This window comes from Sarcophilus harrisii, chromosome 6 (genome assembly GCF_902635505.1).
Source record: "Sarcophilus harrisii chromosome 6, mSarHar1.11, whole genome shotgun sequence".
In the NCBI taxonomy this organism is placed as follows: domain Eukaryota; kingdom Metazoa; phylum Chordata; class Mammalia; order Dasyuromorphia; family Dasyuridae; genus Sarcophilus; species Sarcophilus harrisii.
This window is the reverse complement of record NC_045431.1, coordinates 246,743,430-246,769,403: the sequence shown is the minus strand read 5'-3', so window position 1 is coordinate 246,769,403 and position 25,974 is coordinate 246,743,430. Positions and strand designations below refer to the sequence as shown.

Sequence of the window (25,974 nt, the reverse complement as noted above, 5' to 3'; positions counted from 1 at the left end):
TGAAGTAAAATATAAACTTCTTAAAGGAGCAATTTTCTTTTCTTTGTGTTCTCGGTATCCAGCACAAGTATCTTACACACAGCTGGCACTTTATGCATTTCTGGTTGATTTTAATGGAAAGGCAAGTTTGTAAATTTACTATCAAGTCTATGGAAAAGTCTTTGTGGAAGTTTGGAGATATCATAACTAAGCCATGCTACCATCCTCCAGGACTAGACAGCAACTCTCCGAGAAGCAGAAACAGGGGCTGGAGTGGGGCACTGCTTTCGAGTGGGCCAGGGCCTGCACTTTCTTTTCACATTCCCTTGGAGAGAAGATGTGACATTGGGAGCTGTGGGCTCTAACCTAACCCTTTCAGGCACCAGCTACAGCCTAGCTTATTAATTGTGTGAAACTGAATGAGCAGATATGACATATGCTACAAAGTCTTTTTATGGAACTCTCATGAGCAAAACAGTACTCTAAAAATTCAGAAAATAGAAACAGGTTAAAGATCCAATCATATAATAAAGCTTTTTAAAACCCTTTTTCCACTTTCCTGAAGCATGCTACAAAAAGGACAAAAGCTAAAGGGCCTGACAGAAATGAACTAAGCCTACATATGGTAGATATTGAACAAACTCACCTTATCCAGAAGACAGACTCTTAAGGGCCAACTGTTACAGGTCCAGCTCAAGTTCATTTGGACCTGAATCCAGAAGGTTATCTATCCCTGTGTAAAGCACTCAAGAAGACTCTCATGTGGAGGCCTGTAGCAGGGAGTTACCACTCTAAAGAAGGGGTTAGGAACTCTTTATCAGCTTAGAGAGAAATTTTTTTGCTGCTCTATAACTTTAGGGTTCAGAGTGGAAGGCTAGCTACCATAAACATTTCGAAGAAACTGCTTTATAATAGAAGATGCTGAGCAAAACTGAAGAGCCTTAACATATTACCAAGATTGGAAAATAAAAATGACAATAATATAAAAGTATTAACCTTAATAATGATAAAAGTTGTTTTTTCTTTACCCAAGAAGAGATTTTATTTGGGGCAGATGAAGAGCTGGCTCTCTCCCCTAACAAAAAAAAGTGACTTGAAACTTTTAGAGTTCCAGTCTTTGGCCAAACTTGCAATAAGCATTCCAGAATCATTTTAGAAGCAATTATAGAGTACTTTGCAACCTGCAAAGTGTTTTCCATACATTCTCTCATTTGAGATGCCTCCAGAGGTGTACTTACCAAGGGGCATGATGGACAGATATTTGCCACGGAACTTGCTGGTGATTTTGATTTCTTGTCGTAATGTCCAGCCATTTTTGGATTCAGCATGGTGTGCAGCAGCAGGAGGATGGTGGCTCACCTTGAAGAAAAGACAGATTTAAAAATGGAAAAAGAAATGAAAGGGGGATCCTCGTGCTGTGAGGATCTTAGAAAACATCTAATCCAATTCATCATTTTTTTCAGAAGATGACAACTGAAATACTTTGCCCAAGCTTACAAAGCTAGCGGCTGGTAACAGTCAAGGTGAGAACCCAAGTCTCCTAATTCCTGGTCCAAAGTCCTTTGAATGATTGAAACATTTATTAAGTTCTTTGGATGTGCTAAGGCTGGAGATACAAACAGAAAAATAAGATGGCCCATGCTCTCAATGAGCTCCTTTGTATTCGGGTGAAAAATACACATCTATCAGTTGCCAGACAGATGAAAAGGTTCCATGATCTTTAGTGTGCAGCAGCAAAGCAGATGGCAAGATCCCTTCTTTAAGTTTGGTTCCACTGATAAAATCTCTTCAGTTTCTGATGTCAAACCATCTGACAGTGGCAAAGATTTGGTGACAAGAATGTCCTTTTCTGCGTTGTCAGCAGCTGTGCTGCAGAACCAGCAGAAACAGCTTCCAGGCTGACAGCTGAAGGCCCTGGGCCGCTAACACTGTCACTGCCAAAGTTCCAGGGCACGAGGTCCTGGGCCATCTCCATCAGGGTTCAATGGGAGATAGTGGCCAAGAAGGCCACCTCTTTGGAGAGCTGGGCTAGACATAGGATTGCCAGGGGTGGGGTGGAGAGGGGTTCCTGTGTCCATCTGCTGTAAGTGGTAGCTACCTAGCAGGTAGTTTCTTCTCAACAATGATTTCTCCTGTCCAGACTGCACACTAGAGGGAAGGGAGAGAGACTGAACTGGAAGCAAGTCTGGTGGTCTGGGCAGGTGGCAGGGAAGGGGGAGATGCTGACTCTTGGTTTCATGGTCTGGAATTTTTATATGGCAGACAAGATAACGGTCATTTGACCTGACCAGGATATGCTGCTCCCTGTCTCACTCCAAGGGTCCTGCTGGCCCAGCTAGGAGGGTCTGCCTGCCCAGGGGCATTATATCAGACTGCCAAAAGGCAACAATCAAAACTACTCCTGATGCTTATAAGCATATGTCCCTAGTATTATTAAGCACCTACTATGTACTTGGCACTGTACTAAGGGTCTGGAATACAAATACAAACAGTCCATATTTTAATATTTTATTATTTCTTCTATTTTAATAAGGGAAGACAAGCCATAAAGGAATGCTAAAAAAAAAAAAAAAAAAAAAAAAAAAGGAGACTGCAGCAAGTGCCTGTGGATTCTTGGTTCCCAGGCACTTGAGGCAAAAGAAAACAGTCTCAAAGACAGAAAATCAGTGTTGGGTGGCACCTTGGAATAAAGAACATCAGAATTTCAAGAACCTGGAATGTCAGAGCCTAGAAGGATATCAGAACAGGGAAAAGCGTATACAAGCTGGAAGGGATCTCTAGATACAGATTACTGTAGAACAAATGAAGCCATGAGACTATCAAGAATCACATTTTAAAGGGAAAAATACAACAGGATATATAGCAAGTATTTCTGAAAGTCTGGATCACAAGGAGGCAAGTCATTCCACTAACTATGAAAGTTTTTTCTTCCACACAAAGAGGCTACCATAAGGGCTCCAACATCCTGAACTCTCTCTAGGAGGTTCCTTACCTGTTCACAGAGGGATCGATAACCATTTTCTTCAAGTCGGTCCAGCTCAAAGGTCTCTCCCAGGAGTGGGTTAAATGGCTTGCTAGTACGGAAGACAGTAGTGGAGTAGGAGGACACGGTGAAAGCTGCCACGTAGCACAACTGCTCTAGGGAGTTCTCACATTTTGCAGCTCGGTCTAATAGTTCATGATACTCTAAATCTTCAGTAAGACGCTGGAGCATGGACAGGGGCTCATTAAAGTTCACCTAACAGGAAAAGAAGCAAAATGCCAAATTTATTCAACACATCCATAAGAGCCTGTTACCAAGGCACTAAAACACCAAAAACACCTACGCGGTTTCTATAGAGTAGGAAATGAAGATACTTTGATCAAACTGATGGAGCAAGTCAATAAAGGAGTCTCTTGGCCCAGGGCTTCATCTGTGAGATTAACCTTGCAAATCAATATCCCCTCTCTCCTGGGAAGGGAGCCAGGATTCACAGCAGGTGAAAGGTGAAGATTCTATTTGAACACTCCTGCAGAGCTTGGGAAGAGGAGGAGTTTTTTTCAAGCATCTAAGCTGACTTGATTTTAGATACAGGAAGTTCCCAATTCATTAAGGGACCTCTCAAATTGTTTCTGTAGCTTTAAAAGAAGCTGGCTATTTAGATGTCTGCATTTTCTCATAGAAACAATGTTAGAAATGGAACTTAGTTTTCCAGTCTGGCCCACTAACGTCTATTTATTTCATAATGTGACTAAGCTACATAGTACTAGCCAAAGCTCTGAGTGCTAGAAATAAGTGATGACATAGTCTACCAAGTATATGGAAGAATACAGTTTCTAATCCGAGGCCAGTGCTGGGCAAAATTTCAAAGTGGGATTTCCCTTGGGCATGCTCCCATTTTTTTTTTTTTTTTTTGCACTTGCCCCCTCTACAGATGGTCTTTCGTAGCTTCCAGCCCTTGGACTCTACCTTATTAATCTCCATTGGAAAGGCAAAGCTCCCACTTACTCTCCTTCGCCATACTCTACACTCTCCCAGCATGTTCCTCTGTTTCCTCCCCAATTCAGATTCCCTCACTGGAGATGATCTCAACCAAAAACAAATGAATTCTAGTTAATGATAGCCCAATAACCCTTCTACAATGGCAGAACTTTTAAAAGTTATGATGAAGCCCAAATTCTGATCCACTGAATTCCACAAGCATTGCTCATGCTTATGCAAAGGTGAGTAGGGCACATACATTATTTTTGCAGAGGTAGTATTAAGGAGGTCCCTTTTTCCTGGACAGCTTCTTCCCATCTCCTGCTACAGAACCCAGGCTCTAAACCTCTGAGTTTGGGTTCTGGAAGTAATGGGGGGAAGATCAAAAACAACTGTTCCCAAGGAGAGGTCATTTCAAAATTTTCAAGGAAGACTAGCCCTTATTTTAGGTGACACCAAAATCTGCCCCATTACACTACCCCACACTGTCTTGTGCTTATTTGTAGAAATACAGTTATACTTTCCCTTTGTCCCTCCCCCAAGGTTAAGAAATATGTGTTTCATCTCTGTAAGCTCCTACCTCACCGAGTATTTGGCACAAAGGAATCATTGAGCTGCACTGAATGGAATAACAACAAAAACATCAGCAGCCACCTGCATCTCTACTATCTCACTCTGCAGGGAGAGAACAGAAGCAGAACTAAATGTGGCATCAGAAGCCCTGGGCTCTCCCCTTTGCTCCACTCTTTCTAACTACCTGTTTATTCCCAGGCTCGATCGCCTCTTCCTGAAAAGAGGAGGGAAGACTGGGTACCATCTAGAGGCCCTTCAAGCTCTGAATCCATGATACTGCCTGTGCAGAGGAAGCCCCAGCAAGGCTGCTACCAGTCCCTGCTGCCCACAAATCTAGCCTTCAGGCTAATACACTAGAGCCTCTCAGAACTGCATTCAGCTGACAGTCACAAGCATTCATATTTCTAGGGTCCTTTTAGCTTTACAAATTGCTTTCTTTACCATAGCCTGGCTAGGGAGCTAGTATAACAATTCCTATTCCCACTTTCTAGAGGAGGAAACTGAGGCTTGGAGAAATCAAGCAACTCAGCCAAAGTGCTGCAGCTGGAACTGGCACTGTGCCGTCTGTCCAGACTGCCACGGGTCAAAGCCCTCCCACCCAAGGCCAGTCTACCCACACCACCACAGCCTCACCGGCATTGGGATCTTGGAGAGTTCCTTTCCAATACAATTCTTCATTATGCTCCATAAATTGAGGCTGTAGTTTGGCTTATAGGGAATTCGCGTCCTTTTCTCCTTCTTTGTCTCTTCCAGTTGATGTTTATACTGAGGGCAAGAGAAGATCCAGGAAATTATCCCCAAGAAACAAAAAAACAAAAACCCTCTTCCCTAGCCTGGTGAAAAAAACAAAACAAAACCCAAAAGTGAAATGCTGTATTTCTCTTACTTCTTTTCAAATGAGCTGCCTTCTAGAGTTCCTCTCAAAAAACCCCACCAAGAACCCTGTCTCTTCCCAACACCTGCTAATGACCCTTCTCACAGTGGCAAACTACCTGTTCATCCAGGCTGATGTCACTGCTGGCCCCACTGATATTGCTGCCAGTCCTTCTGAATGAATGGAAAAAGCATGAGAATTAGACCAAGATCAGAACTGTCAAGTTCTCCTTTGGGGCATTATCTTTCAAAAGCACAATGGTTGCTGGACTGCAGACATCTCCTAAAGACTAACAATAATAGTACTGGGCAGAGAATGGGCCGCAGTGATGCCCTTCTGCACACCGAGCTGGCAGACAGCCCACCACTCACCAAAGGACCCGGCCCAGCTCCTGGTAGCAAACATCAAGACGAACCGGACCTCTGACCTCCAGGTCAGAGGTTTGGGGGCCCACAGGGGTGGAGAGCCAAGATGAACTTACTTGTGGCCCAAGTTCTCAGGCATGGTAATGATCTCGGGAGCATCAAAGAATTCATTGTCATCATCTTCATCACTCATATCTCCTTTGCCAGAACAGATCTGATCTGCAAGGGGAAGGCCAGACTGAACTCTAGCTTCACTTTCCCAATATCCTGAGCATTCTTAAATGCCAACCATACACAGCAAGCGGGTACAAGAAGACAAAACAAAGGCAGAGGCCAGCCTGCTGGAGATCACTGTGGAGTTGGCAAACCAGGGGAATGGGGCAGTGGCCCTGGGCCCAAAGAGTGGATGCTCTGTGTCCTGGTAGGAGAAGGCAGTCCCCAAGTGAAGCAAGAGGCCAGGGGGGTTCCCACGGCTTACCTTTCACGGAGCCCGCGCTGCCAGGGGCACTTGCCGGCAGCACCGTGGCACCTCGGAAAGCCCTCTCCAGGTGGTTATGCTGTTTGGCCAGCTGCTCCAAAGTCTCCTCCAGGCGGATGCGCTGGTCTCTCTCATACTGCAAAGACTTCTGCCATTTCTTGCTATGCGTCTGGGCCAACATCAGGAAATCCCTACAGGCCTGGATGGCAACAGAACGGATGTGGGTCATTCATTTGATCTCCTAAGAGCCCCACTGAGTAAAGGACTCTTCAGCTGAGTAACTTTACCCTGGCCAGTTGTGGTGGATGACTATTCCCTAGGATCAATGATAGTCACTTTCCCACCACAATTGAGGTCAAATTCAGAAGAGAACTTTCAGCCACAGATTCTATTTGTTAATATTCTTGTGGTCACAACGTCCAAAGAAAGACCAAGTGAATAGAAAGCCTGGCCATGGGACTTCTGACATCACAAATGATGACATCTATCCCTGCAGATGCGACCATGTAGCAAATAGGGAGACAAAAAAAGTAATCAGTTCTTGTGGTGTTCTCTTCGTTTTTATAATATAAGATCGTTCTCTCTGGGAGCAGGTTTCTTGGGGAGGTTTCTGGAGGCAGCGTTAGTTTCAGTTCAGAGTAATAATCACTCCAGATACAGCCAGCTGATAAAATCCAAACTTATCTCTTTCCTTGGGCCCAGTTACCTTTCTTAGAGGCCCATCTTTCTGCTTGGTTCCAAGAGCTCTTGCAGCTTGTCCTTTGCCTCTGCTTTCTTCAGACTCCAGCCAGCACAAAGGTGGAAGATGGAATGAATCTGACTTCGCCTCTGAGAGTGGGCTTGTGGGCTTCTGTATCTCCCAGAGTGCTCTCTGGCCCTGAGAGCTTCTTGCTTATATGCTGTTCACTGAGTACACACCAATCATTATATCACTGGGAAACCCATTATTTGTTGTAGGATTAAATCAATGCTAAATTAGATTTAAACACTGTCTCCTCAATTCCACTTAGTACCTTGTTTCAAGTTCTGCCCCATAACATCTCCCTGTAAAATCAGATCAATCATACTGAACCATGCTAAATTAGGCAACTGACTTATCACTTGGTAAGGATTCTAACATCTCCCGCTTTCTTTTGATTTAGAACATAAGGTGGTCATGACCTCCCTGACTTCTCAAGGAAATGAGAACCCCAAAAAGGTGATCACGCCTTCCCTGACTGCTCAAAAAAGAAGTGAAAACACCATAAAAAGAAGGTGGTCACACCCTCCCTGACATCTCAGGAAGGGAGATGAAAACACGAAAGGAAAAGGGAAATCAAATCAGATTAACGGGTTTCTAAAGGGGTTCACTTGAAACAGGTATACATAAATCCATCAATATGGGAGGCATTACACATAATTACATAAGCACATAGCAATATAACAGGCTAGTAGTAATGTAACAAATAACATGAATCAACATACAGAATTATACATGTCCATAAGTCCTAGAAATAGTCCAAAAGGAGTCCATTGTCCATTAGTTCATGTGCCAGGAATCCAATAATTCCTGTAAGCTCTGAAGTACTGCAATAGTCTCATCAACAATTTTTCATCTCAAGGAATCCAATGATTCCTGCTTGTTTTCAAGAACTGAAAGCTGAAGATTTTAAAGTTCTTTTAACAGTCTCATTGTCAGCCATGCTCTTTCAGTGTCAGCTATTTCTTAAATCTTCTCCTTTGTTTTGAGGTTTTCTCTTTTCTGTTTCTTTCTGATGGACAAGGCGAATACGGATCGTTGACACCCATCTGATTCCTTCTCCATCTGTAGAAATACAAGCAAACCCTCTTCCCAAGCAGTTAACTTATCTAATTCCCTTCTATTTACCACTATGGGATTTCTCCTCATCATCTGGTGATTACACTGGAGCTGTTTGCACTGGACACTGCCCTGTTGGGTTAAAAGGCCTGTATTCTCCCCAACTGTAATCCTGATTGCTTTTCTATTGGTTGATCACATCGGAGTCCTGAACTTCTAAAGATTCTCTGCGTGTAACCTCAGCTGCCATCATGCCCCACCTGTCTTTTGATTGGTATCTTGGAGCTGGGCCCTGCCTCTTATTTCCCTGTGTCAATCTACATTCAGAGGCCGAGGGAAAGCCTCGGTTAAATTTTGGACATGGGATTTTGGGTTTTATTCTCTCACCCTGTCCTCTCACTCTATCTCTGTATCTACATTGGGCTCTCAAATGTCCAGCTTTTCCACATTGAAAACATCGACAAGTTTCTCTAGAATTCCTTTGTCAAGAAGGACCCTGTCTTTCCATGTTCATCATAGTTTGGGTATAATAAGCATTTGTGCCCACTGTGGCACAGCACCTTATGATCTCCTCTAAAGGAGCATCTTTGTCTAGTCCCCATATAATTCTTTTACAAACCTTATTGGCAGTTTCCTTAGCCAAACGTCTGGTCATTATTTCTGTGGCTGCATTATCTCCAATAGTTCTTGTTACAGCTGTTGGCAAACATCCCACAAAATCTGCAAAAGGTTCATTAGGACCTTGCTCTATTTTTGTGAAGGCTTCCCCTCGATCTTTTTGTCCTGGGAGGGAACCCCAAGCTTTTACTGCAGCCTTAGAAATTTGCTCATACACTGGTATGGGATAATAAATCTGTTCTGAATTCTTTCCATACTGACCTTCACTAGCTAGTTGGTCAAAAGCTATGTGTACATTAGTTCCTTTTTGCCTACTGCGTGGGGCTTGAATCCTACATAATTCATGAAACTCCGAAAGCCACAACAAATTTTTTCCAGGTTCTAAACATGTTCTCGCTATGGATTTCTAATCATTTGGGGTTAAGATTTCATAGGACAAATTATCTAGTAACATCTTAACATAAGAGGATGTAACCCCATAAAGAGTGCAATCCTTTTTCAAATCTTTAATTTTTTCCAAATTAAAAGGAGTGTATCTTCTCCCTTTTTGACCTGAAGAGTCAAGCTCTTCAATCACAGGAGATGCATTTATAAAATCAGATACATCTTCTCCTTCATTTTTTGCCTTAATTAATTGCCTCTTCTAATCTTGTCATATTCTCCTTAATAGGTGCTTCTGATTGCATTACCCTCTGCCCCTCCTCCTTCCTCCACCCATGAAGGGGTTAATTGAGGAGGGGGGTCATAAGATGTGGAATGATCTAATTTCTGCTGTAAGTTTACACCCAAAATTGTCAGCTGATTCTTATCGATTCTTCCTCCTTTTCACCTAGTTGTTAACCCTCCCCTCCTCTTTCTTCTTTTTTCCTTATTCTAACACTTATAAAATTTCCTAAAAGCCGTTGTATTAAATTATTTATGTATTAATATGTCTTTGGAAATTGGGTTATCCATTTTATTGTAGAATTAAAGATCCTCTCCTACAATTTCCCTCCTCTAGATCAATTCTTTTTCCATAGAAAATAAGGACATATGGCTTTACAGTTTCTAAAAAGTTCAGTGATCTGTCCCAAATTATAATCAAACCGGCTTTTCATAACCTTGACAATCTCTCTAAACATTTTCCTTGAACAGAAACAGAAGCTGTTTTCTAAACATCTTCCATCTTGCTAAATTCTCTTAACTCTTTTAACAAAATTTCTTTGTTGTACTCACCCTAATTTCTGGGTTGGGGCTTTTCACTGGATTCAGGATCAGAGGTTTTCCACTGGATCGGGTCCCTTCAGTCCCCGTTAGGGTGCCAAAATTGGTATTCTCTTCTTTTATATAATATAATGGTTCTCTTGGGAGCAGGTTTCTTGGGAGAATTTTCTGGAGGCAGCCTTAGTTTCATTCAGAGTAATAATCCTCCAAATACAGCCAGCTGATAAAATCCAAATTTTTTTCTTATCTCTTTCTCCTTGGGATTAGCTTTCTTAGAGGCCTATCTCTCTGTTTGGTTCAATTTCTTATCTCTTTCTCCTTGGGCCCCAGTTAGCTTTCAAGGCCTATTCTCTGCTTGGTTCAAGAGCTCTTGCAGCTTGTTCTTTCCTCTGCTTTCTTTAAACCAGCCACAAAGGTGGAAAATGGAATGAATCTGACTTTGCTCCCAAAGAGTGGGTTGTGGACTTTTATCTCCCAGAGTGCTCTCCCCTGGAAACTTCTTGTTTATATGCTGTTCACTAGTAACACCTCTATATCATTTGGGAAACCATTTTTTTGTAGTTAAACCAATTCTAAACAAGATTTCATTATCTCCTCAATTCCATTTTCTTGTTTCAAGTTCTGGCCCTCATCTCTTTAAAAATCAGATCAATCCTACTGAACCATGCTAAATTAGGCAACTGACTTATCATTTTGTAAGGATTCTAACAAATTCTTTACAGAGAGAGCTGAAAGGCTATGGTTGAAGAACCCTGCCCTAAGCAGGGGAGACTATCTGGCCAAACTCACTGAAAGTGGGCAATATACGCCCACAGTAGGTCATGTTTTGGGGTTTGGTTTGCTATTTGGAGCCAGCACTAGTTCTAGATTTAGGGATAAGCCAGAAGGAGTGCTAAGGTAAAATTCTTTCTCTAGTCTTCTCACTTGAGAGAACTTTAAAAGTACAACTGACTGAGAGAAAAAGAAAAGTGTGATACTTCCAATGTCAGGATCACAAAACGATTCAGTGTGATCTCTTGAGGTCAGGTCACGTTCATCTTGATTAGACCAATTCGGAAGAAGAAAATGAGAGTTGAAAGGGACCTCAAAAATCAATTATTCCAGGTCCCTTATTCCACAAAGAAACAAAACAGAAAGATTTGAAAACTTAGAAAACTGAGCTCTAAAGATATGACAAAGCTATTCTTGCTTGTGATAATGCTTCTCAATTCAATATTTTTTCTCAATTTCATTGCTATAAATACGGAAATATTCATATATAGACTAATTTATCATTAAGTGGGAAATCAAGGGCACAGAGACAATAAGCCCAATGCATTTTATAGAGTACTCAAATCAGAAAAGGATGAAGGCAAGCCAAGGAGAGAAAATAACCAGCAAAATAAACTAACAGGTGAGAATACATCTCAGAAATAAATGACTACTTTCTCCCTTCAAGTCTCAGCTTAGATGCTGCCACCTTCCGGAAGCCTTCTCCCAACGAATCCCCTCACCCTCAATTCAAAGGATTTTCTCCCTCCTCAAAATTTCCCTACAGCTCTTTTCTGGATCTCTCCAGTGACCGAATCAATCCCCACCTTGTATGTCACTGGTCTGTGATCAGGCCTTGGCCCCATTCCCTACAATGGAACACAGGCCCTTCTTCAGAGCCGGGCTGGGCAGCTGTTCATCTCTGTGGTCCCAGTACCTTCCACAATGCCTTGCCATATTGCTATTGATGGGATGTCCAAGCGCCTAACTACCAGAGTTTTTAAAAATGAAGAAATAATAACCCCCATAGAGTACAATACACAAATGAGAATGTTATTGAGAGAAAAGATAAATGAAGAATGTAGAGCAAAATTTCATTTAGATTTTGAATAGCATCTGTGTAGAGATGTTCTCCCTTTTATAATAGCTAACATTTAAACAATATTTTCAGGTTCATAAAATACTTTATATATATATTATTCATTTGATTATGTCATGAATTAAGCTCCTACTGTGCATGCAACACTTGTGTTAAAAACTGGGGAGACAGATAATTCAATGAGATTGAGTCCCCACTCTGATGGCACTGACATACATGTACAGCTATAACTCCCAAGAACAGCAGAGTGGCAGCATGGCCTAAGAAAGTGAATGCTGGCCTTGAGTCAAGAGAAAGCCTGAACAAAAATACTACCTCTTGACACTAACTATGACAGTTGTTACTGTCCCCGTTTTATAGATGAGGAAACAGAGACTCAGAGCTTTGGAGATTTGCCCACAGTCATACAACCAATAAATGGCAGAGGTAGGAAGCAACCCCCACCTCTTCTCTGACTCCAAGCCTAGCACTAGCTACCCCATACCACCACATCACTGGCCTTGCTTCTTATCATTCCTTTTAGGAAAAGTTCCACATGTGCTTATTTGCTACTAACTTAATCACCTACCTTTTTTACATACAAAGACTTTGTCACAAGAGAATTAATGAAGTCAGAGGATACCTTTTAAAATACAAGTTATTTGGGGGGAAAGAAAGACAATGAATCTGGGAGTCAGAAAGATTGAGGGAGACATACAGGAACACCAGAGATCACCCATCTTTCTCCATTTCTTTCTCTTGAGCAGATAGCTCCAACAAGTAGTTCTCTTACTACCTTCTGAGCTTTAGAGAATTCCCAACTCAAGTTGAACAGTTATTAAAATCCTACTGCATGCACCTAAGTGTTCTAGGTAAGGACCGGGGGAAGTCACTGAGCTGCTTGGAGCCTCAATTTTGTCATTTACAAAATGGAGAAAATCCTCACAGTATTCATCTCCCAGGACTGTCATGAAGATCAGATGAGCTCATTAACTGGAAAGCCCTGGTGCCAACTCTTACTATATTTATACAGTATAAGAGAGTATGATCAAAATATTATGGGAAAAGAAGTCTATTATTGATGAGAGATATCAAGGAAAACTTCTTAGAGAAGGTGACATCTGAATTGGCCTTTTAATGCAGAAATTCACCAGGCCAAAGCAGGTGGGAAGGCATTCTAATTTATAAGATTTATTTACAGCATTAATTACAACATTTTAGAAAAAATAATATGAAAACATAAGCTACTAGCGCACACAGAGTAATAAAGGGAATAACTGAAACCATTTAATTTACAGTTGTCCTGGCAATAAGAAAAACAGAATTATGTAGAAGTTAAGACTAACTGTAAGCACATTTCTAAAGAATACTCCTAAAGCTAGAAACATGAAATAAATAGATACACAGAATTTCAAGGAAGAAGGGAAATTTATGTCTTTTCATCCAACTCTCTCTTTTTACAGATAAGGAAACTGAGGCCTGGAGTAGGGATGCAACTTTCCCCAAGCAGAGACTGCAGAGAGCAGAATGAGCTTCAAACCTGATGCCCAGCTTCAAGCCTAGTGACTTTTCCCTTATCTCATCATGGCTTCATTTCATTTAAGAGGAGAAAACTGCCTGAGTGTTCTTCTCAAAATCTTCCTCCTGTCCATGATCCCTCTAACAAGACAGCTTCTCCACTGGCCCCTCTGTATTTTTGTCTGTAGCGTCTGCCGCTCATAAAAGCCACAGGGCAGTTTGGTAGCTATCTAGCATTTGTCACCTTACAGAGCAGAGGAAGCATTTTCTCCACTTTGATGATCCTCCCAATAAGATCCATCTGTAGCAGGAAACAACACCTCCCCACATTACAGAAGGGTTCTCAAAGTAAAAAGGATTTTTTTTTTTGTTAACCTTGAATTACCTCTGAAAGCAAGTAGTGAAACTGGACAGCGTCCTCAAGCTTCCTGAGGTTTCCGCTAACACTTTATCTACCAGACCAGCTTACTCCACTCTGGGCCAAATGCACAAGCAGGACAGAAACCAAGCTTTACTTTAGGTGCCCTGAGCCCTTCTGATTACCTGAGCAGGATATAAAAGGGTCATTTCAGCTGGCTACCCTGTTCCCCTTTAAAGCAACAAGCCTAGTAATTCTAGTTCCAGGAGCAGTGAAGCGAAGTCTGATGTTCTATGCGAGGGAGGCTCCAATTTCAGCATATATGCAGGAGTTTATATTCTAGTCAGGAAAGGGATCAAGGGGCCACATGGTATGAGGTTTACACTTACATTAATCATGGCATTGGACGTGATCCTGAAGAGTGTAGCACGCTCATTGACCTGTTTGATCTTTTCATTACTCTCAGCAGGCAATTTGAGGGACTCTAGCTCACTGAGGGATCGCTGGAGAGCTGTGCCATGCTTGGCGATCAGGTCATTGCAAGTACTCAAATCTTCCACTTTGCTGGAGAGGGTCCGGAGAGTATTCTGCAGTTCTGTCTTATCAGTTTGAGAAACCGACTCTTCATCTCCTGATTCATCTGTGGGAGAAACAAAATAAATGAAGTGATTCCGAGCTGGGACATGTTTGCCAGGGAACCAGCCAGGAGTACAACCAACTCTGGACACACTTAAAACTGGTGCTTTTCATGTTCAGAGCTCTCACCAACTTACAGGCCCTTGTGAGACTAGATGAGTACCTGATTACAGGATAGGGATGAGGAAGGGAGAGCTCAATGGCTCCTAAGCTCAGGAGTGGGTTATTAGAGCCTTTTACCTCTAGTTTGCCGGTTCCAATCCAGCCCAAGCTGACTGTTACTGAAAATCCACTACCATCTGTTGGTTGTTCGGTGGGCCCTGTATGAAACGAGTTGAGAATCTCAGTCTAATTTCTTGTGGACAAAAGTCCACATCACAAAATTCAGAACTGGAACTACATTACCGCTAACAAAGGTGGGCTCAGGGGTCAGATTTCAAAGGATATTCACCTGAGACCTGGGAAATTACATATGGCAGGTCTATATGCTCACTAATTCTCCGGTACATAGGAATAGAAAATGAAGTTTACTTCTAAAAATCACTAGTCTTATTGATTATCAGCCCGAGGAGCATAACAGCTCACTTAAGTTAGCATTAAAAAGTGATTAAAAAAAAAAACAAAAACCCAAACCTCTGTCTCTCTAACGAGGGAGAAAGGCCCAAATACAAATGGAATCTTAAACATGAATACATGTTTAAACATACAAAAATGTGCTGTCTTTGCTATCTGAATCCTAAAAATGCCATGGTGGTGAGGAGAAAACAGCTCTATAAATAAATAACCATCCTAACTTAGTCTACAAGTAACCATCCAATTCGACCTGCCTAAAATCACTAATGTCCAAGTGGGGTACTTTGACAATTTCCCTAGAGGACTGTGTGGATGAAAAATCAAGGGCATACAAATATAATTCACTTTATAGACACCAAGGTAGCAATGGGGCTTTCAGGCAGGAAAGTCTGCAATTACTGTTTTAAGGAAACTGCTGAGATTTATATTATGTCCAATGATTTGGAATCAAATAGTCAAATAGAGTCAGAAGATGCCATCAAGCCTGGGATATGGGACTTAGGATGCAATGAATAATTAACGAATTCAGAAACCAAATCTTACAACAGTGAAGTAAGAAATAAGTGAAAATGCTTAATGGATCCATATTGTGGGTTTGTAGTGACTCAAAGATTAAGTCATCCGTCAAAAGTGTTTCTTAAAGCATCAGACAGACAATTTACATTAAAAAAAGAAAAATTCTTGGCCGAATACATCTGGAAGAATATTGCTATTGGGATGAGAGACACTTGAGGGAAGTGAACCTAAAAGATGTGAAGCAACAGCAGAACAACTTTAAGATCTAATCAGCAGAGCTCGATGGGGCCAAAGCCTAAAAAGGAAGCTCCCAGGGGCATCTGTCCTTCCTTTCTACCCACACTTACCTGACTCTGCAAGCATCTTCACAGCCTTTGCCTTGGCCAGTTCCAGGGCTGTCACCCAGCGCTGCCGCTCCACTTCGGAACTGGCCTTCAGGTGGTAGGTCTGAGCTCCACCATTGGAGATGATGAAGTTGCAAGAATCCTCTACAGTGATATTGGCTGTGGCCAAGTTGATGGTTCCTCTGCATGTGTGCCGCATTTCTGCTTTTGATCTATGCCAAGGAAACAAAAGAGAAGCCAGATAGAATCTATCCCTCATCACATCTCATTCCCTTTCGATACTCTTAAGACAGGGGTCCTCAAACTTTTTAAATAGGGGCCCAGTTCACTGTCCCTCAGACTGTTGGAGGGCTGGACCATAGTAAAAACAAAACCTTTGTTTTGTGGGCCTTTAAATAAAGAAACTTCATAGCCCTGGGTGAGGGGGATAATTGTCCTCAGCTGCAGCATCTGGCCCGAGGGCCGTAGTTTGAGGACCCCTGCATCTAAGACATCTGAAAAGACAGTAGGCTCACAAACCTGCATATTTGTCTGTCGGATTCTTAAGTGGAAGGCAGGATATGGAGGGTAATCTTCCATGACGGTAAATTCTAATTCCAAGTCACTAGAGAATGACTGGTTCTGTCATTCCTCCAGTTAGCAGTAGAATTTTTGTTGAAGTAACAATGCCTAAGTACTTTAGTTTACTTCTCACAATGTCTTGTAGGGCTAAGATTAAGATGTAGCACCTTCCAAGGTGTTTTATGAAATAGATTTGCTACTTATAATGTGTTAAGCATAAGTATCCACTCCCCTAGTCAACTTCTGCAACAGTTTCAATGGGATAAAGAGGAGACAAGAAGAAAACTCAGCCTGGGTTCTAATACCAAGCTCAATTCAAGGCTTGTGTTAGAAGGGTGTGAAAAGCCTCTCAGACCTTTTTGAAATAAAGCTCGGCAAATGCAGTGTGAAGTTGCTTCTTAGCCTGAAGTAAACTTTTTTTTTTTTTTCCCAGTAGGGGAGAGGGGAGTACCAGACATTGTTTTTTGTTATAGATTCCTTCCTAAGACCTACAGACTCTTGATGAGACGCCCTAAAGCACTCTATTTCTTCCTAGCGAGGTGAGATTCTGCAGACCCGTTTCTGATCTTGGTATAAAAAGTTCCCCTGAGCTCCCTGACTGGCAGCTCTATTAATAGCACTAACTTCTGGAGCTGGCGACACAACAACCAGCAAGAGATGTTTCATTAAATAATAAGCCTCGGTTAAATCTATATATTTGCGGGGGAACAGAAATATGCAAGGCTCCCAATGCCAAATCCCCTACTCTCCAGCTATTCACTGATCAGGCCCGACTAACAGAAAGCACCCTGGTTACTGAGATTGCTCTGTCCAGCCCAAGAACACCAAGAGATCAAAGTCCCTGGCCAACCCCTAGCTCTTTCTCCTCAGTTAAGAGAACAAACACACCTGGAATGTCCTGAATTCCTACATGCCAAAAAGGGAACATACTGCACCCCTTCTCCAAAAAAGGCTCTGGGGGGTGAAAATAGTTTGCTTAAACTCTCCCTGCTCAGGAGGATTGGTGTCTTGCCCTCCCCCTGCCCCCTCCGACTGTGAAAGAAAGTGAGCCTTCTGAACAGACCGTGCATTCCCTCCCCTCTACCTGATCCGCGCGTAACATGAGCCCCGGCGGTAGGCTATTTGCACCCCCCGAAGGCTTCAGTTACTCCATGAATAATACAGGCCCAATTGCGGGCCCACAGCTGACACCCAGCTCAGCCTTCCAAGGGCACCACCTGGCCCCTCCATCACATTCCTTGTTTGGCAACTTCCGCCAGCTACTTCATGGGAATCTCTCATACAGTGGGATGTCCCCCAACTAACCACTTAGTATTTACAAAGTTTTTCTGACCACCAGAGGATTGTGGTTTTCAAGGGCCCTAAAGTGAGGTCTCTTTCAATTCAGTTCTGTTGGGTTCACGTGCCTGCTTCTAAATGCCTAGTGAATAAGGAGAGACATCAAGCGTATGAGACTGGGGAGTTCTTCAAAGAATCAGGTATTAAATGGCATTTCCCAGCCTGAAAGTGTTTTCCTTAAAAAATATAGTTGAGATAATAGAACCCTGGGCAGAGGATTTACACCTGAAAATCTAGACGTCCAAATAGACACTTCATTTCCAAGCCCTAGAATGCAATATACACATATAAAGACACATTCTGGTGGTTGGGGAATGAGGGCCAAGAACCCGACTTGCAAGAACAAGGAAAGACAACACTTCAGGAAGAACGGGTGTAAAAAAGTCTGACTAACCTCCGAGCGATTGCTTTGGAAGGGGCAGATGTAATTAAAAAGCAGTTTACAGATCCAGGGCTTTACAAAACTCTTTCCTCACTGCTGCCCTTGGAAGGAGACAAGTCTTATCCCCAAAGCCCGAGATGGCAAATGATTGATTTGTCAAACATCTCACAGCTGAAGGCTGACAGAGCTGGGAATTTCGCTGAGGACATGGCTAGGAAGCAATACAGTGATGTGGCCCCAAGTGCTGTTCTGGATGACAAGTGAAGAGCCTGTGGGCTAGATGGCATGTGAGCACAATTCTCTGGGGGACAAGGTCTATCTAGAGCAGGGGTCCTCAAACTACGGCCCGCGGGCCTCATGCAGCAGCTGAGGACGATTATCCCCCTCACCCAGGGCTATGAAGTTTCATTATTTAAAGGCCCACACAACAAAGTTTTTGTTTTTACTATAGTCTGGCCCTCCAACAGTCTGAGGGACAGTGAACTGGCCCACTATTTAAAAGTTTGAGGACCCCGATCTACAGCATCAATTCTCCACCTTTTTGGTCTCTAGACATCTTACTCTTTTGTTAAAGTGGATACCTACTGGTGTCTACAGTACTAGAAATGAAAACCTTTGAGTAAAATTATATTATTACTAGTCTTCATCTTCTGACTTTCTTGAGTCTCAGGGATTTACAACGATCCCCAGACTATACTTTGAGAACCACTGATCTACATTTGTATCTCAATACGTCTTGGGTTATACTTTATTTGCAGTCAGAAACAAACTTCTCTGGGAGTCTGACAATAAGGTTACAGAGATGTACAAGACCCAGCCGACTAAATGGAATTGGCAGGAATCTAGGTCAGGAAAGATCACCACAAAAGTCAAAGCTTCCTTGTTCATATGCCATTTTTTGGAGCGGAAGGGATCAGATGAGGTGAGGCAAAAAATTCAAGTAAGTCTAAATTCTGCCCTCTACTCAGGCTGCTCTAGGAAATATGACAGGATGCAGAAAAATGTGACTGCTAGCCGGGTGACTAGCAGGAAGGAGCAGAAACGCAGAGTTGGCTACCTAGTGCTACACTGCCACAATACAGTAAGCCACCAGTTTCCTGAACCCTGAAGTGGATAGTATTTTGGAAAAGGCCCTAATTCAAATCCAACAAACATTTGTTAAGCATTTTATATGACCCACTAAAGTACATTCAATACCTAAGATTTACGAACGTAATCATTACAGGTCACTAACCCATTGTCTTCTACTGAATATTTCCATCCAACTGAACTAGGACCCAAACTTGACTTTGGAGAGCTAGGCAAGACTATCTGGACTCCTCTTTTTCACTTGTACTGAATATAACTAACATCAAAAAAGGGTCTGGGCAATGGGGGGGGGGGGGGGGGGGGGGGGGGGGGGGGGGGTAGTGAGAAGGGGTAGTGTCTGTCCCTGTTAAGGACTCATTTGCCAGATTATGCACTTAGGTGGTAGATGTCTACCAGGTTTTGTGTTTGTCTGTTTTAGGGCAATCAGGGTTAGGGACTTGCTCAGAATCACACAACTAGTAAGTCTCTGAGGTCAAATTTGAACTCAGGTGCTCCTGACTCTGGCACCAGTGAGAGGATCCACTCTGCCACTCCAGGTCTAGTTATTCCTGGAGGTGTGTTGTTGGTAACCCTAATGTGTTGTGCAGAACTGCAGGGTTAGGTTGGGATTGTTGGGCCTGTGGAAAAGACAAGAGTGCTGTGTAAGAGAGCCGGCGTGACTACTGGATACCTCCGCTAATCCAATGAACCACCTAACAGGTGTGATCATAACAAAATGGCCTACGAGTAGCTAAGCAGAATTTCAGGGTGAAGAATGACAGGACTCTGGAGCAGTAAGACAATGGGTTGTCTTACTCAGAAGACAAATGAGAAGTCTTGGAGAGAAGAATCCTGCTTCCTGGTTAAACTATATAGTGTCTGGGGTGCCCTTGGACCCAGAGATTCCATAACTTTGAACACTGAATAGCAGAGGTGAAAGGGGACCCCTCTTCTTGGGCCAATCATAAATCCCAAAGGAGGGAAGGCAAAATTCTGGCAAATCTTAAGTGAGGAAGATAGAATGCAGTAGGAACATCTTTTTTGATAGGAAAGGTCTTTTTGTTTAAGGCGAGGTGGAGGATATATATCAAACTGAGGACAGAAAAATTAAAATCCAAGGGATTGGAGGGAATGGAAAGGGAAGATGTCTAGGGCCCTTTCCAGCTCGGATGTTTTGTGGTTCTCTGAAGTTGCACGAATGTCTCCGTTTCTAAAGAGTAATCACATTTACTGAGAGGATAAAACCAGTTTAAAGAGAGAACATACATGTGTTGATTCTTCCTGTGTGTTTGCGTGCCTGGAGTGTGCAGGCAGTACCCAGGGGCAAGTGGACTGGCCTAAGTGAAATTACAGCGGGTGTCACAGAATGACAACCGAACATAACCAATGAATGGCGGGTGGCTATGGGTAAGCCTGGGTGCCTGCCCGGCGCTGCCTGGGTCTGGGGTTCAATGGGACTACAGCTCGGCCAAGGGGCCGCACCCCAGGAGGACCTGTGACCCCGGGAGGATTCGGGGTCCTGTGCACACACAAGGTCCGCGGCTGGCCTGGGTCACCGCCTCGTGGCAAAAAGTTTGGCCCTCGGCATTTGCCGAGCTGCTCCCGGCACGGGCCGAGCCGCACTGGGGGCTTCTGCGGGGCGGCAGTACCGTCGGCGGCGCCGACCCCGCACGGGGTGTCCCGAGATCGGCCGGGGAGCCTCGGCCCCAGCGGGTGGGAGCGCGCGTGCGGCCGTGTCAAAGTCGCCACGGCGGGGAGGACTGGGGCCCCCGGGCCCCCACTTGCTGTCCGAGTGACCTTGGCCCGCTCGGGCCTCAGTTTCCCTTCTCCTCCCAGGACCGGGGGGGGAGGGGCGGAGGTAGGAGGAGGGGGTGGGCCCGAGGATGGGGCGGGCGGCAGGGGCCCTGAACGCCGCGCTCAGGCGCCGGACTAACCTGTAGTAGCTGAGGAGCCCGTTGCTCAACACGAACCAGCGCCGCTGGTAGCCCTTGATGTAATTGGTCCATTTGAAGAGCCACCCCTCCCGGGCCGAGCCGGAGCCCGAGCCCCCGGCCCCGCCGCCCGAGCCCCCCGTGGGCGGAGCCGGGGCGGGGCCGGCCGCCGACCCTCCCCCGGTCGTGGCCACGGGGCCCGGCCCTCCCGGGCCTCCTCCCGACGCGGCCGTCGCGGGGCCCGGAGCTATTCCCGACCCGGGCCCGGAGTCACCGCGTCCTCCTCCTCCAGCTGCGGCCGGTCCCGAGCCTCCGCCGCCTGGCGCGGCGCCCATCGCCGGGCCGGGCCCCACTACTCCCCGCAGCTCAGTTGCCGCCATCACCCCCAGACACCGGCCCCGGCGGCTCCGCAGCAGCAGCGGCAACACCCGGACTCTCTCTATCTCACACACACACACACACTCACACAGAGAGCGCAGCAGTCGCCGCCGCGCAACGTCCACGCCCCGCCTGTCCAGCGGCCGGAAGGTGGGACCAGCCACGGCGCCGGTGATCTCCCATTGGTGCGTGCAGCTGCCACTCAACCAGTTGCTCCTCACCATTGGCGCGTTTCCCAAGCTGGTCGAATGACCCCACCCCAAAGTACACCTGGGTGGGACACTTCCGCCAGAGACTCCGTGGATTGGGTGGCAGGGAAGCCGATCATACCCAAGCCCTGGTTCATTGGTCCTGGGCATTGGAAGTAGTCCATACTCACAGAGGAAGAGGGAACGGGACCAACCAGCTGCGTAAGTGATTGGCCCTGGTTTCCGCCACTCGTTTTAGTTTATGTGTCCGTCACCGCCACGTCACCCCGTTCCATCATTCCTTCCTCATACCCTCTTCCGCCCTCACTGATTGGTTGTTGGGCACCTGCTGCTCCGGCTTACTCTAATATTCGTCGAGCCAATCAACTTCCTAGTGGGTAGGAGTTTTGTGGCATCCTCACTTTCTATTGGTGGATATTGTTGCCACTCACTAAGCGGCCAAGAGACATTTCGGAACCCAAGCGCTGGGACGCCTGCCCGAGGGAGGAGGCGGGACGTTGGAAGCCAAGATTACTGGCTCCGGGGTCTTGACAGATCGGGTCTGTCGATGCTGACCAATAACAGCTCTGGTTCCGGAGCAGCCAATCCGAGCTGGGAACAGTGTTGTGGGTGTGATTTCCTTCGGATGGGGGGAATCGGGGAGGGGAAGGAAGAGGCGCCTGCGTTGGCGCAGGCGCGATGCAGGCGGGGCCTTCTCTCGCTGGATTTGTCTGCCTGAACCTCAGAGGCGCCCCCTCCCCACTCGGGGCTCCAGAATCCTCTGATATGGGCCGGGGCTTCTCATCGCCTGGGTTCCGGGGGTAGCTGCAAAAGTGCAGATGGGCGAGGCCCGTTCCCAGACCAAAGCTCGCCTCTTGCTCACGCCCACATCCCTTAGTTCGTGTGCGCCCCGCCCCGATCCCGCCCTCTTTCCTGTACCCCTTCTCTCATACCCCTCCCCCTTCTCCCTCCCTTCTCTCATACCCCTCCCCCTTCTCCCTCCCTTCTCTCATACCCCTCCCCCTTCTCCCACCCTTCTCTCATACCCCTCCCCCTTCTCCCTCCCTTCTCTCATACCCCTCCCCCTTCTCCCTCCCTTCTCTCATACCCCTCCCCCTTCTCCCTCCCTTCTCTCCTCCCCTTTCTTCTTTCTCCGCTCTCCTTCCCCTCTCCCTCTCCTCCTCCCCCTCCTTCCTCTCTCTCCCCTCGTCTTTCTCCCTTCTTCCGTCTCCTTTTTACTCTTTCCTTCCCCCATTCCCTCTTCTCTTCCCCCTCCTTTCTCCTTTTCCTAGACTGATTCCTCATCCCAGACCCATCCTTCCTCCTTTCCCATTTCTGCCTTTAAACAACCTAAGATCTTGGAGACAGAATCTGCTCTTTAGTATCAACTCAAACGCCATTTATTCCTTCATTCGACAAAAGATTGTCTCACAGGGACAGTCGGAGAGAATTGTGAGAAGACTTGTATGAATTGGTTCAGAGTGGAATTCAGAACCAGGACCGAGTGTACTGTGTGTAGAAAAGCATCGCCAAAGGGCCACTTCCTTCCCTCCCTTCCAGCTAGCCCTAGAACAGGGGCTATATTCCATAACGAGGGGACTTTCCTTCTTTTATCTCCCTGTTCTGTCGCATCCCTGCTCTCCATTGTTCTCCTTATCTGTCTACTTCTAGGGGAATTTTCTGGTGGAACTATACACCTAACCTTTGGGACTCCCCAGCCCTTCCAACTGAATTTCCCGTAGTGTGCATTACAGTTGTGATTTATCAAAGAAAATCTGTCTGCCATGGCCAGCTCTTCATATGCTCTTGAATAACCAAGTTAATTAATCTTGCCCAAACTTGAGTTTGCCCGTCTGCTAAATGAAGATAAAAGTCTTAATAATTCCTGCTTCACCATAATGTAAGTCCTTTGTAAACTTGAAAGCTTTATAGAATTGTGAGTTATTGTGATTAGAAAGATGAAATGAGACAGAATAACTACCACCTTCAAAGATCTTACAGTCTTGTAAATTCTGATGGGCACTCATTCAACAGATGTTTATTAGATACATACTTTGGAATAGGGCACTCTCCATAATTATAGGTCAGGTTTATACAACTCCTTTGGGAAGTCAGGACAGCTCACCCCCTTCTGTATCCCAATTCTGCCCAGATAATCCCATGACAACTCTGTCGTGATGTTCTATTGCCACTTCAAGTTATCTTGAATCAAGCTTTTTATCCTCCACTCCTAAACTACTTTCTCTTTCTGACTTTACTCATTTTGGCACCATCCAATACCAGTTTCCTGTGTGATAAATCAGATTATCTTTAATTCTTCCTGATCTCATGCATCGTGTCCAGTTGAGTGTCCATCCTGTCACTTCTATTTCTGTGGCACTGGAGGAGAAAGTGAGGGTGGTGACTTTGCATAGCCCTACCCTCACTTCAATCCAGTTCACTCTGATGTCATGGCATCCCCTCCCTGATGTCATGATTCTCTTTGAGAATGAACAATAACATTTCCCTGTTCCTCTCCATTCTTACCAGTGCTCTTGAAAAGGACTCCATCACACACTCTCCCCACCCTACTGCAAAAGGTCTTTCTGCTTCCTCCCACTGGCCCTTCCAGGCCATCTTTCATTGTGTTGCCAGAATAATCTCCTATTATGTGTGAGGTCATTCATTCCCCTGCTCAAAAATCTGCTGTTTCCCTATTGCCTCCAGAATAAAGGGACTCTTTTATCTTCTCTCTATAACTCAGAGCCAGCCGTGCTTTGTCTCTCTATATCCTGCCCTCAGTCCACTCTATGCTGCAGCCAGACTGGTCTGACCAACACACCCTGGGCCTTAGAACTTTGGTTCCTCCTCACATTCTTCTATATACCTATACTACCGTCCCTTCCCCTGTTGAATTCTGACCAATCCTTTAATTAAAACCCACCCTTCTTACTGTGTTCTGTTCAACGAGTGTCTCCCATCCACACATCCAGGATAAAAATTCAAGATTGCTCAGATGTAAAAACAGAAATCACCCTGTTCATTGGCCCTTTGAAAATGACTGGTAGGAGAGGCAGAGTGTGACATTTGTGCTTCAAAGTTGTTCACTACTGTAATGGAAAAGATCCATTACAAGTTGTCCAAGTTGTAAAGGGATGCTCTGTGGGTGGTGAGGTCATCCAGATGTTTTTGTAGTAAATGATATTATGCTGTGACATTCACCCGATAATATTACAGCTTCCTCAAACAGACTAATTAGTAAACATTTATTAAGCACCTACTATGTGCCAGGTACTGTGCTAAATGCCGGGGATACAAAAAAAGGGAAAAGCCCCTGCCCTCAAGAAGTTCTCACAATCTAATAGGGCAGATAGCATTCAATTATATTCAAACAATGAGCAGGACCAGGAGATCATTATATACTTCAACAACAATACTAGATGATGACCAGTCCTGATAGATCAGGCCATCCTCAGCAACGAGATCAACCAAATCATTTCTAATGGAGCAGTAATGAACTGAACTAGCTATACCCAGATAAAGAACTCTGGGAGATGACTAAAAACCATTACATTGAATTCCCAGTCCCTATATTTATGCACACCTGCATCTTTGATTTCCTTCACAAGCTAATTGTACAATAATTCAGAGTCTGATTCTTTTTGTACAGCAAAATAATGTTTTGGTCATGTATACTTATTGTGTATCTAAGTTATATTTTAATATATTTGACATCTACTGGTCATCCTGCCATTTAGGGGAGGGGGTGGGGGGGGGTAAGAGGTGAAGAGTTGGAACAGGAGGTTTGGCAATTGTTAATGCTGTAGAGTTACCCATGTATATGTCCTGTAAATTAAAGGCTATTAAATTAAAAAAAAAATTATATTCAAACAAACTCTATAGCATAAATAAGAAATAATTAATAGAGGGAAGGCACGAGAATTGAGAAGGGATAGGAAAGGCTTCCTATACAAAACAATTTTTGTGTAAAGCACATCATGAGCGATAAGGTGTAAGACTGGAAAGGTAGCAGGGGTCTAGAGTATGAAAAACTTCGAATGCCAAATCGGATTTTGTATTTTTGATGTTGGTAGTGATAGGGAGCCATAAGTTACTCAAAATAATTTTATCTACTACTAGACTTATACACCAAGGAGGCTATTGATAAAAAAAGAAAGCCCTTATATATGTAAAAATATAGCAACACTTGTGAAAATAAAGAATTTGGGACAAAGTAGCTGTCCATTGACTGGGGAATGGCCAAAGTGAGGCACATGAATGTCAAGGAATATTATTGTGCTATAAGAAATGGTTAATATGTTGAAAAGAGAACATATGGAAGGCTCTACATAAATGGGTGCAGAGTGAAGTAAACAGAGCCAAGAAAACCACCACGATGACAAGCACGTCAACAGAAAAAACAACCACACACAAAAAATCAAAGTAAATGTTGTGAAATTACAAAGAACAAACATGGGTCCAAGGAAGAGCTCTGAGAAGATACTCCAATCTCACCCCTTTGCAGAG

The 25,974-nt window shown here is 44.5% G+C and overlaps 1 protein-coding gene across 1 annotated transcript in view; it reads right to left on the bottom strand.

Moving 5' to 3' along the window:
* OSBP (oxysterol binding protein) overlaps window positions 1-21,425 on the bottom strand; it is a 34,165-nt gene extending 12,740 nt beyond the window's left edge. The window contains exons 1-9 of the mRNA XM_031943550.1: window positions 20,906-21,425; window positions 15,626-15,834; window positions 13,943-14,193; window positions 6,231-6,429; window positions 5,869-5,971; window positions 5,506-5,560; window positions 5,147-5,278; window positions 2,972-3,217; window positions 1,218-1,338 (exon numbers count right to left, since the gene is read on the bottom strand). Coding sequence (XP_031799410.1) covers window positions 1,218-1,338; window positions 2,972-3,217; window positions 5,147-5,278; window positions 5,506-5,560; window positions 5,869-5,971; window positions 6,231-6,429; window positions 13,943-14,193; window positions 15,626-15,834; window positions 20,906-21,282 — 1,693 coding nt within the window. The 5' untranslated portion in view covers window positions 21,283-21,425. The remainder of the gene's footprint in view (window positions 1-1,217; window positions 1,339-2,971; window positions 3,218-5,146; window positions 5,279-5,505; window positions 5,561-5,868; window positions 5,972-6,230; window positions 6,430-13,942; window positions 14,194-15,625; window positions 15,835-20,905) is intronic.
* Between the last annotated feature and the right edge of the window lie 4,549 nt (window positions 21,426-25,974).